Raw genomic sequence first — 13,397 nt, 5'->3', positions numbered from 1 at the left:
CACACTTTCACACTTCTGAAGCAACTCATGCTCTGTCTCATAGACTCAGTCATACACACATGCACACACACACACACACACACACACACATCTCTAGTCCCTCTTTTCCAAGGCCATTAGTTCGAGATGGCCTTGATTAGTTATTTATGAGGCAAACAGGCAGAAGTGTGGAGAGTGGAATAAAGAGACCGGAACCCCTTGGCACTGAGACTAACATTCAAAAGTGTCCACATACACATATATTTGCTACTTCACTGCACTTTTAATTTTTTTTCTAAACAGATCACTTATGCACTTAATATCTTCTTCAGGCATCTGCAGAACAGCAGTGTGTTTGCACTAGGGCTAAATACCACAAAACTACAGATGCAACTAGACTCAGCAATGCAGCTGTGGGTATTATGGGCACTTTAAAAGTCCTGCATAGTTCAGTAATGCTAAAGATGGATTTTACCTACCCTACAAATCTTGAAATTTCAATTGACACATTGTCAAACCATTTATAGATATGTAAAAACAAGTCTTGTCCACAGAATATTTCAAAATGTTTTATTTATTATCCATGGCCTTATGGCCACACCCACCAGTCCACTCTGAAAAAACTGAAATCATCACATGGGTCTTTTCATTTAATTTCTTTTCATCATTCACCCGAAATAAATACATAGCTTTCCTTGCAACTATTTAAATAAATATCTGTGGCTTTATGATAATATCAGCAACAAAAAAAGTGTAAAATGTTTATATATATATATATATATATATATATATATATATATATATATATATATATATATATATTCAATATATAATATATATTCCATATATAATATATTCATTTGTGTAGATTTATATATGTTTATATATTCTTCTTTCATTCTTTTACAAGATGCCAATTGTACCAAAGCAATATTTACTAATACAACATGGTGAACTTTTAGTGGTTAACTCAGAGACTGTGGACAGCACCAGTTAGGCATTCTTGTAAATTGTATGTACCTACACACTGAAACCCCACATCATGGACCCTTCTTAGAGAAGCCATTCTTTTGGGATGTGACTGTGGAGGAGAGGTATCTTCTGACTATTTCACCACATGAAAGCTTGCTTCTGATAGTAATGCATGTTTTATGCTCTCATGCCAATAAATATTGTATTTGAAAAAAAAATATTCAAGCTTGTGTGTTACCTAAACCAGTAATAGCATAAGCTGTTAACATCAGACATTTTATCCATATGTAATTGTTGAAAAGTATATTTCAGGCTGTTTAGGTCTTGTCTGAACAACACATTTAAATCAGTTTTGAGCTAATTATTTCTGTAGCAATTTATGATAATGGATACATGCACCCAAAAAGAGCCCAGTAATTATTTTGTAGGGCAATTTACAGTACGGTGGAACACTGTGCCATGCAAAAGGGCCCTCTCCTCCACAATACAAAATCAGTCTTATGGTTAGTCTTAAGAATTAGCCAGGTAACTGACAGGGTTAATGTCCAACAGTAATAGAAAACATGGTATTAATAACCAGATTAAAACAAATAGAATAAAAATACAAATACAATAAGAATTCTATGTACATACAAAAATATAGCAAAGGAACTCACAAAGATGTGCATATTATTGGGGAAGAACACACACACTTGAAACAGATAATTCATTCAACTTGCTTCCCAGTTTTGGATGTCAGTGCATCTGTTTCACCTTGTTCCCAAGTGTTGTATTCTACCTCGTTCTGGCCAGGTGACTAAGCCCTTGTCTCAATACAATCTCGTCTTCCTGTCAGATGACACAATAGTGTCCATTAACCACATTTCCTGTGAATCATTCAGGGCCAACTAGAGAACCTCAGGAAAGGACTCAGAGATGCTAATGTCCCATGTATGGTATAACTGGGGAACCACAATGGCTTCATTTTGCTGATACTGCTCAAATCTAATGTTAGCCTAAAGCATGGTCCTACAGGTTGTCTGGTCAATTTGTCCAAGAGCTTTCAAAGTAATGGCTTGTATCTCATCCTCAGAGCACTGTCAAAGTTGGACAGACATTGCATTTTGATGTTTGGTCCCACGACATGGTTTGATGTAGAAACAGTGAAGGATCCTATCGCTGTTATCAAGCAGTTGGAAAGCACTATGGGCAGCAGTGGAAAAGAGAGTTGAGGATATAAGAGTGCTTGGGAGAGGTTGGCGTCAGGCTGCCCTGGGGTGGAAACCTGACCAGACACTTTATCTTTCAGAGTAGCTCCTCTAAAAATAAAAAGAGAGACTTCTGCTGACAGCAGATGCCGGCCTGAGACTGCACACACAAACACACATGCACATACACACACATTTTTCCTTCTTCTTCCATACCACACTCATGTGCACAATGTCTCTCTTTACCGCCTCTCTTGAAACACATCCCTCTTAGGTGAGCTTAATATTCAGGTTTTTCTATGGTCCCATTTTTGGTGTTAAACAGAATTGTCTAGTCTGATCTTTTTTCCTTTTTTTTTTTTTTTTTTGGTTGGGCTCTTCCCCCTAACCAGTGCCCTGTATCCATGTAGAGTCTAGAGTAAGCCAGCTTGCTTACATTTTTTTTTCATTCAGTAAGGCCGAAGAGGACAAACTCAACACTGACTTTCTATGGCAGCTTCCCATGTCTAGGTAATCCTTTTACCCAGTATAGCTTCTGCATTAATTCTGATAGCATACTCCCTGTGTGTTACATATGGTTCATATTACCAAACTCTATCCTGGAAGTCTAATAAATAAATAAATAGACACTGATTTACTAAAAAAAGAGGGAAGTAGGATACATGATGATGGACATGATGCAGGAAGGCCTGATTGGTTTAGAGTAGGTCAGTTAATTTAGCAGAATTCCCCAGCTGCTTCAGCATCAGAGGTGTCTCCTCGAGGGAGGATTGCAAGAGGCTCATTCATGCTGTCATACAGGCTTTTCCAATGTTTTACGAAAGGGCACAGGGTTGGTGGCAGAGATCTTACGGCACACAGCGTTGGTGTTGCTGCATCGGCAGCCGGGACGGGTGGCGCGATCATAGCCACGCTGGCACAGAGTGAGGCACAGCTTGGCAGGAGGGTAGCAGCACAGGCAAGGCAGGCAGAGTGACAGGAAGGCCATAGCACTCCAGCGGGAGCAGGCATGAGCTGGGGCGCAGGAGCATGGTCGGTCGGCACAGTTGTCCTCCTTATCTGCTGAGCAGTGGTAGAACAGACCCTTCACACAGCACAGGCAGGTGCCATACTCCAAGACGTTTTCTGCAGAACACAAGCAGCGCTGGCCACAGGTCCAGCAGGAGGGCAAAATACGAGGGGCACAGCACTCCTGGCACTTGCAGTGGCCACAACGTTCACAGATGAAGAGATGCAGGCCCAAGTCCTCATCGTCAGTCAGCCCTTTGCCGAGTGAGTCGGGTTTCAAGTCACCTTTGGGCTGGGACCTCACCACAGCTAGACCAGAATGGGAGGACGTTAATCCTGCAAGAAGTCTCTGGTCTGAAGCAGCACTGCCCCGGGACATGGAGCTCACAGTACTGGAGCGACTTAAGTAGGCCAAGTGGGAATGTTGATGCTGACTTTGGCTGCGAGACATCTGAGGATGCCGTTCATCACTTGGATAGAAGGCAATCTGAGAAGCAGGCTCCAGTGCCACAGGGCGTTCCACATAGTCATTATTAGCCCTTATAGCACGGATCTGGTCAATGGACAATACAGGGACCTGTTGAAGATCCAGGCTTTCAGGGTCCATCCGAAAAGGTGGTACTGGATCCATTCTTTTAGGGCCACCAGGGTAGGGGCTGAGCTGCAAGGCTGACCGATATCACGGTACATCGGATAAACCTGTAGTGGGAAAAGAATAAAAAAGGCATCATTGTTAGATTCAGAATCAAATGGAACGTTTTAAGTTTAAATTCAGTCTGCATAATGTGTAGGTGCAAAACAAAGCAAATGTTAATATGAGTCCTCCTTTTACTCCTTTCAGATGGTCCATGGCTAAAGCTATGGTTATTATTAGACACAGAGGATGGAGAGATAATGCCATTGACATGACACTGTAATTTAGCATCTGGAGAACACAGCTGTTGACACAAGGGAACGGAACCAGAGAAAAGAATTTGACGGCAATGAATTGTGAGAAACTGGGGAACCCAAAAGACTTAGTGTCAGTGTCCTGAGGTATCTCTTCCTCAGCAGCTTGGAGGAATTTGCTGTAGCCCCTCCCTGCAGCCCTTCTTTTGTTAAGCCTTATCCTCCATAAACAGGAACAACATGGCTATTGGAATGTGCATAAAAAAACAGCATCCTGGAATTGAGAAACATGCTGCTTGCATTATTGGATGGCATAGCCGAACAAGACATTGGATTGCACTGGATTAAATAATGGCGGGTTTTGCTTTCTTCCATTGAGATGTGGAGAAGACCACTTTTTGATGTTTGTCAGACTCTCAGACAGTTTCAAAAGTCAATGTGTGATAGACACAAATGCAGCCTATGAAGAGATTGGACAAGAAAAGAGAGCTGCCTCTGACATAACAAGCAATGGAAATCCATAAACAACAGCAGTGATTAGAAGAAGCAGTGTCTGCTCCCAGTCCCCCAAGCATCCGGGGCACAGTCAGCTGAATTCCTGGCAAGAGCCTGAATGCTCTCGCAAAAAAAAAAAAAAAAAAAAAAAAAGGTAAGATAGCATCCTCCCCCACCCCCTGTGCCCAGCCAGAAACTCAAGATAAGGAGGCCCAGGTCGGAAGCACAAAATGCATTTGCAAATTACACAGAGGAGGAAAGAGAAGTCCTGGAGAATAATTACATCAAACCCGGCAGAGAGCTGTAGTCAGGTCCTATCAGTCCATCTAATTGTTGAAAGGGGTCTGCTGTTCATTTCCATGAGCTCATTATTTGGGGCCTGACTTCGAAAACAACATTGGATTTTTAGTCTCGCATCTGCAGGCAAGCCAGAGAGGAAGTTTTGGGTTAGCTCATCTGTGTCATGTCAGGCACTTTTGGTTGCATATTTGTTTGAGCATTTGCACATGTCCTCTCCATGTGGTTTTCCTCAAGTGTGTCAGCACTTGGGAGCATTTATCACTCGTGGCTACACTGGAGTTTATTTGGAACTTTCCACTGACTTGCAGTGCTCTTGTGTAAAAACAGACCCAAATTACACCTCAAAATGCTGCATTTCCTGGGCTCTGAGAAATAGTACAAAGCCATTTCTAAACTGCCACTTTCTTGTGAACTGCCTGCTCCTTCCACAAAAGTTCCTAGCAAAAGTTATCATTAATAAAATACCTTTTATTATGCAAGTTACTTCCCCTGAGCCAGACCATTTAGAAATCCACCATGCATTAACGAAAACTGCCTCCCACTAGCGTTCCCATAGAACCTCCATGCTCACTTTCTTAATGAACATGGCACATTTGTAAAATAAGCTGCGAAGTAGAAGACCAGAGCAGAAACTGCTATATAACAGCCCCCAACATAATCTCCCACCCCACCCAAAAGCAGCAGCAAGGGTGCCAGAGGATCGATAAGTCACACTTGAGCTGCATAGCAGGCAAGGTGCTGACATCAGGAAGCCCAGCAGATCACCCTGCCACTCAAACCCCCCAACAAAGAGCACTCTACCACTCCCTATCGAGTCCCAGAGCACTCTTTAGCTCCACGTGCCCCAGACCGCACACCAGGGCGAGGCAGTACTGGAGATGTGGACTGGTCTATCATGTCTCTACAGTGGAGCTTGCACAATTCTTTTTTCTTAAACAAATAACTGCTACTTAAGTGACTTCCAAAGTGCTACTGGCTGTTGTTTAGGGAAAATTCAGACTTTGGACATGTTGATTCAAATCTGCTTGCATTGTGACAGTGTACACTAGGATATTGATTGTGTTGTTCAGATGTAGTCTTCTCATTCGTAAGCTCTTACCATCACCTCTTAAACGCATTAAATGAGCAAGCACCTAGCTGAACCTGATTTAGAGTACAATTTATTTTAATGGGGTGATGATAGGGATTGAAGGAAAGAGGAAGGTTAAACTACATTACTTCAGTATTCACTATGAAATGGATCCATTTAGAATAGCTATCCTGAAGGCAGAGTCCGGGATCTGTTTCTGCAATCCTGCATTCATCCAAAGCATAGTTTTTTTCCGGTCCCACATCTGAAGACTCCATCCTCTATTTTTCGCTGGATGGTTTTATCATTTAAAAGGATATGCTGTATCTGACTCTCCAAACTTGATAGTGTGGCAGATTGGTTAAGTTCCCTCCCCTGCATTTAAAATGACAGCCAATCAGAACCAGGTATGTGTAATATAAGGGCTGGGAGTAGGTCATCTGGCATGCGTCACTGCTAGCTCCGCCCCTTGGGGCGTGTGGGCTTCCGCCTAAAAGTTGGAATTGGATCTTGTTCGCAACTTCGCGATGGTGTGTAGGCTGTCATTACCCTCCACCTGGTTTATTCACCTGAATATGATTGTCAAGTCATTGATTAAACTGCTAAGATTCATTCTGTGATCAACCATTTAACTTGTCTTGCTGACCAATTGTCGGATGAACAATGTCTGTTGGGAGTGCTCCATCTTATGGTGGTTGGGACGAGCCTTTCCTATGAAGCGACATTAAGACTGCGTTGCTGTTTTGTTGCTTTGTTTGCTTGCTATATGTGACAATTGTTTGTTGCTTTTAAGCATTGTGTATGTTTTATATAATTGGTGTTCTGTGTGTTAGGCCCGGTGTCAGGAGGCTGGCTGTACTAGAGCCTTGGTGGTGTTTGGAGCACTGAGATTGGATTGCCCCTTGTGATCACTTGCCTCACGTATGTGTGTGTGTGTGTGTGTGTGTGGTGTTAAGAATAAATCACTTTACAGCTAGCCTACCTGGCCACGGGTAAGTTTTAGTCATTTTGTTTTGTGTGTATTGTATTGAGTCTTAGTTGTTTAGCTCTATTGAGCTGTATTTTTAGTATTGTGTTCTGATAATTGTAAACCTAATAAACATGTGCATTAATACCTTCTAGTCTCTGCCCTACCTGGTAACGAACCTGTGTGTCTAAAAATCTGTTAATTTGTTAGTTCCCCTCACTTTAAAGGGGTGGCGTAGTCAGCATTGATAACCTTAGGGTTTTAGTATTCCTAGGGTCCTATATTAATCTCTTCCCGCCCTGCTACAATAGCATACTGTATCCTACATTGGATGAAGTAAAGCAAATCCAATAACCATTCACCACTAATGGCTGTCTGTATTTCTGTTTTTTCTTTCGGGTCACAAGAGCCGTGATCCAACTTTGTATCACATTTAAACCACTATAGTAGATAGAATAGACATGCAAGAGACATCTGATCTAAAATAAATAAATACAAATGAATCAAAAAGTAAAAGGGAGACTTTGAGTGTATAAGAAGACAACATATTTCAAGACAACACCTGTCCCAGGTTAAGACACTTTAAGTCCCAGAACCATGCATACAGCTCATAGCAAGCGAGAGACAGCTGCATCTGGAGTGCCAGAGATAGAAAAAGAGGGGAGAGAGGGCCGTGTTTACTCAGTCCTGCCTGCCATGAGGGGTAACCTGAAGACAGGCCCCTGCGCTTTGGGAGTATCAGTGCTGAGTGAGCTGTACCTCGCGGCTCTGCCCTGGGGCTCCTTGCGCCCGTTACATTGCTCACATCCTTGGCCAGGGTAATCCAATCCAGGGCAGGAAGAGGATGAGAAGAGCATATTATTCATAACAGTCACCTCACACCACTGACTGGGAGTAACTTTAAACCTCTAAACAGGGAGGAGAGAACAGGCAAATGAGAAAAGGCAAAACATTTATCCCATAAAGGGTCGTTGGACAACACTGGATGCGATTGAATATGTTTCAACCTGTTTATCTATCGGTGGGTGTGGCCATCAAGTGAATGAGGTGCTGATGCCATCCATTTGTTTGGGGGCTGATGGGATGTTGGCCAATGACATCATGCTGTGGTGCTATTTTAAAGCCTCCAGTCTCCTTTAATTGACCCCTGCTGCTGCTGATAAGCATCCAGCAGTTCTGCAGCCAGCCATCAGGACAGTCTGACTTCCTGCAGGCTAACTGTCATTAGAGATATCCTATTTTCCATTTCTGCTCTCTCTCTGACTCAAATAGAGTGGCAGATTGGCCATTGCTGACTGAGGGTTGATTAGCTGGTAGTCGCAGGGGGTAAGGGCTGAGGGCTTCTCAGAGGGCATATATACGCTCCTAGAGGCCAGACTTGAGTTGTCAGGCAGCAGGACCCTGGGATCTGCCCCACTGGCCCCTCTGGGAACACAGTAGGATTGAATGACAATAAACTGTATGAGATTCCGGATGTGCCGAATCCGACCCCCAGGAAGGACTGAAATAGACACTGCAGACCAGCAAGTTTGGGTGAGAGAGAAACAGTGAGACTGAAAAGAGGAAGGGGGGAGGGTCACTTAGAGAAAGTAGGAATATATAACATAAAGATAGACTCAGTGAGAGAAACACAAAAATTACCAACAAACTGTGGTGTAAATGTAAAACGCATTACAGATTAATAATAATAAATTAAACTATTATAACAATTTAAACTAAGGGAAACTTGAGGAAATTTGAGACATTTTAATACATTAGGACCACTGTTGTTGTAAACCTATGCCATTCACAAAATTCACATTCTTTTTGCCAGCCTACCACTACTTCTACTTTGAGAACTTAATCACAAAACCAGTTCCAAACGCACAGAAACTTCGCAGTAGACCTCTGTGTGCAGTGCTGTCCCATGTCCTTTCCAACTCAACTTCCAACCACTTCATCAGCCTCTGCCAGCACAAACTGGGTAGTATTGACATCTCCGACCTTGAGGACAATCAATTCCATGTCTTTATGCCTGAAGCCCTGTGCATTGGCTGGGTCAGAATAGGACTGGTGTTTAGGGCACTATGCGATACACAGAGATCATCACTCACTTGGATGATATTCTACTCCCATTATATGTCAACTAGATAATATTTCATTCAGAGAACATCTACAACTAGATCTAGAGAATCTCAAGAGAAAACCATTTGAGCTATAAAAAAAGTGAAAAAATAATTTTTTTAACCGATTAAGACTAAGAGAGATTTAAATAAACAAGTGCTTACCCCTAAAAGGAGGGGGATCCATTTTGCTGCAAAACAGTAGTTTATGTTTGTTTGTTTCTTGTTTTCTTTCTTTCCTTTATGTTTTCTTGAGCAGTTTTCTCTCTTCTGCCTACCAATGCTTCTTCACAACTGTCCCACACGTGCAAGCAATCCTGGTTCCTCAGCGCTCAGTCATTCCCTCTGAAGAACAGCAACAGCCTTTATCAGGGAACAGCTAAAGCACTGCACGTTCAAAGAGCACTCAGAAAAAAAACACGATTCTTGTGGAAAAGAGGGCAACGTGTCACATGGAATATCCCAATTAATTTGAATAAGAAACAAAAATGTCCCCAGGGCAAAGTAACGAAAAGGAGCTTTGCTTTTCAGAAGTACTTCCACATAACAGTGTGGAAAGAGCTCAGCAGTGGCTATGTAGTTTGTCTTCTTTCAGAATGAGCTGAAAATGTGAATGCTGGATTGTCACTCTCGGACTCTCTGTCTCTTTTTTCTCTCTCTATCTGTGTACGGTCAGCGCTTCCTGCTCGTGCGATCATCCACTCACTCCCAGAGCATGTCTGTATATGTGTGTGTTTGTGTATGTGAGAGAGAGAGAGCGAGATAGAGATGGAGGGTGGGAAACAGTGAGGGAGAGAGGGAGGGAGATGGGACGGGAGAAGGAGGAGGGGTGGTTGGATATGAATGGTAGAAGTAAGGAGGCCGGCTGAGGGGGTTGGGGTGGGGGGTACATGGTTTTGCTGGAGATAGTTAATGGCTAAGTGGCATCATCGTGCTGAAACCCAATCTCTCATTTTCTCCCCCTCAGGAACTGTTCTATATGATTCCCTGAGCTAAGCCTAACAAGATGGACAGAAGGGAAGAAGAGAACAGGAGATTAAGAGAGAGAGAGAGAAAGAGATGAAGACAGTGAGAGATGGACAAAAAAAAGGAAGATATGAGTCAACAATATGATAGGTGATGAAAACAATGAGGGAGAAAGACGAGAAACACAATAGCTGACAAGAACTTCATGGTAAAACATACATTGGTTCTTGGAATCGTAAAAAAGGCAGCGTTCTGAAAACATCTCAACAACTCCATTCTTGCTGATCTTACTCTGGCATACAGTAGTTGCACCAATAAGTATTTGGACACTTATACTACAGTTAAAATTATGTATTCTGTCCATTAGAAGCAACATATCCCATTGTAAATGAATATGCACCCTATTAAGAATGAAGCATGCAATATAATAATGTAATGTCTATGACACCTGTGTGAACTGATTTCATACAATCACTAAAAACCACTTTGACACCAACTGAATAAAAGTCATTGAAAAACAGGTTTAGAAAAGTGAAGTTAGCTCTGAGAAAAGATGTCAAATGTTTCTAATGCATTAAAAATGTGTCTTAAGTCTCCATACGGTCACTGTAAAGGGTAAATAAGTGCATGGCAGCTAAATTTTAAAAGAAATGAAGAACAACAAAAGACCTTGAACTTCACGGTTAATGAACATGAACAGAACATGGAGGTATATGAACATCATGTGCCATTTTTTACTCTAAGAGCTTCATGTGGTTGTAGACTTAACATTTGGGAACTCACTGACCCATTCTGATATGGTTGTGGCAGCTAGCAGCTGTCCTAGAGCAGGTTACATCCTAGAACAGTGAATAATTCAGTGTCTCAATCGAGTGCATGACAGATTGGAACCCAGCCCATGTTCCTTTCCACTTCACTTCAGTCATTGCCAACAGACAACAAACTGCCTTATCATAATGGCAGTGAAATGATCAAGTACAAACAAATGTACATTTAGATGAAAGTAAGGATTATTTATGGTCTATAGTGTTTAAATCTTTACCATATTTCTCTGCAATGAAATAAACAAAATGATAATGTGAATGCACTGGCTGGAGCATAAAATATACATGATATTCATATGTGTTCATGACAGGCTATTGATAGCACATGGAAGGTATCTCCAAGGTAACAGGACACATTTTGTGTGTATGTGTGTGTATGTGTGTGTTGGTGTTAATGCGAGTGTGTATGTCTGTGTGCGTAATGGGGCAGGAAGAGGGGTGCTTCCTGGCTTCCTGTCGAGGGAAATAGCTAGGATGGCCAAACAGAGCAGAGAGAAGAGAGTGAATCAGGTTTCTCTACTGAACACACTCGAAACACATGACAGAACAGCTTCAAACCAAAAACAAAATCTCTGCTTATCTACATAAACACAATGAAATTTGTTTAATTTGTGTTCTCTCAGTGTGCTAGGTGATAGATGTTTAATTTCCTGCAAAATAACAGTACAATTCTGTTTACTGGTATCTAATTCAGCTTTTGTCTAAATTCTGTTTATTGGTGTCTGATTCTACTTTTTATAATTTGTGGTCTCAAAATATGCAACTATTCATAAAACATAAAATGATACTCAAAAAAATATATATATTTAAGTTTAGGTAATGTGTCAAAATCCAGTGCAATTAAAAATAGTTACCATGTTTAATCAAACTTAAGTGACAAATATGTTACATACTATAATTATGTTAATACATTTAACATTCAGTACAGTAAAGAAGTTCTCAGAATATATATCTTAAGTTCTCAGAATTGTTTTCTAACATATAATGTTTATATGTTACAATTGTATTTTAAAAAAGAAAAGAAAAATCTAATTGAACATAATTTAAATATAAATACATTGTTATTCAGGACTCTAAAATTGAATAAATATTTGAAATCAACGCCCTCAATCCTATTACCTAAAATTGTTAATCTTATAAATTATTATCTGATTTTATAGTACAGTTGTTGTTGTTAAAAATAAAAATAAATTATAATGTACATTAGTCTGAAAGGATTAGATCTTTATAAAGATCTGTTTCAATGACATTGGAGTGAAGTACAATTTCCCAGAAATAATAAATTTATAGCAATGACGTAAAATTACTTTTTTCCTTTTTTATTCTCTTCCATCTGTATGATGCAATAGCATGTATCCATCTCACTTTTTTATCAGTGTGTGAGTGTGATGGGAACATTGACTGGTTTGCAATTCCCCCAAGGCCTGCCACTGCCTCAGCCCATGGCGATCATACTGCCAGGAAGTGAGAGAGAGAATGAGAGAGAGAGGCAGTACTGGGCCATAGAAGGATCAATGTTAAATGGCCTGGTTAATGACCGGCACACAGCTGACAAAGTCATTCATTTCTGCCGGCACTATGTATTCTGTGTGTGTGTGAACCAGAGCAATTTGCACGTTTGCCTATGTGAAACACAAACATGAAAAAGAGAGGTAGAATTAGGATATAAAAAGCAGAAAAAGAGACCAAACAGTCTAGAAAAACAAAGGAAAGCTCAATGGACTTCTGATGTTGGGATTTGATAAATAGAGAAACTGAGAGTGCTTGTGTGAATGTGCATTTGTTATGTTATGACAGTGTTAGTGCAAAGATCACTTCCCATGTCAAAGCACCACTGCAGATGAAGCTGTAATATTAAGTTACAAAACAGCCCTCACTTAGGGCCCTGGCTCATCCAGATCAGTTAAAGGGATAGTTCACAAAAAATAAATGAATATTCTGTCACCATTTAATCAGCATCACCCTGTTCCAAACCTGTGGGACTGTGGGACACAAATGGTGAAGTTTTCCATGTGATGAAAATGTTTCAAAGGGACAAGAAAGTCAGTGTTACGGAAAGATACTTTTAAAAATAATGCATTACAATATTGCATTACTCCAGTTACTCTTTATGGAAAGTAATGCATAACGTTGCGTTACATCTTATCAGCTGGGCTGGTCTTGATTATTTGTCACATGATGTTGCTAAAAAGAACATTATTTGGTGTATTTGGTGTAATGCAATGTGTTTATGTGGATTAAGGTTAAAAAAACACATTATTTTCCATATAATGCACATTATTGTTTCTCCCCTATGTCCCGCCTTCTGAAACATCGATTTTTACAAAGCTCATTGTTCTGAAAAGTGCGGTGTGTGCTAATTGGCCAGCTATCCACTGTGTTGTCATTGGCCGAATCCCTCAAGCGTGTGAAATGTTACGCCCCTTAACATACTATGCCGTTTCCCAGGCCAGCATCATGAGACTCAGTCCAGGTGGTCTGCTCGTGCACATCCCATCATCAGTTCTCTTTTTACATTTACATTGAGTCATTTAGCAAACGCTTTTATCCGAAGCGACTTACAAATGAGGGCAATGGAAAGAATCAAAAACAACAAAAGAGCAATGATACTGTATACAGGTACAAGTGCTATAACAAATC

General features: G+C 40.9%; 1 protein-coding gene across 1 annotated transcript; it reads right to left on the bottom strand.

Annotated features, from left to right (window-relative positions):
• Positions 1–535: 535 nt before the first annotated feature.
• On the bottom strand, positions 536–9,693 carry LOC132117432 (protein sprouty homolog 2). The gene is made up of 2 exons (XM_059526721.1): positions 9,133–9,693; positions 536–3,845 (listed from the first exon to the last, which is right to left on the bottom strand). Exon 2 carries the CDS (start codon positions 3,775–3,777, stop codon positions 2,932–2,934), a length of 846 nt encoding a protein of 281 aa, XP_059382704.1. The 5' UTR covers positions 3,778–3,845; positions 9,133–9,693; the 3' UTR covers positions 536–2,931.
• Positions 9,694–13,397: the final 3,704 nt, after the last annotated feature.

This window comes from Carassius carassius, chromosome 36 (assembly GCF_963082965.1).
Source record: "Carassius carassius chromosome 36, fCarCar2.1, whole genome shotgun sequence".
NCBI classification, from domain to species: Eukaryota; Metazoa; Chordata; class Actinopteri; order Cypriniformes; family Cyprinidae; genus Carassius; species Carassius carassius.
The sequence above is the reverse complement of the archived record's forward strand: the minus strand, read 5'-3'. Positions and strand labels throughout refer to the sequence as shown.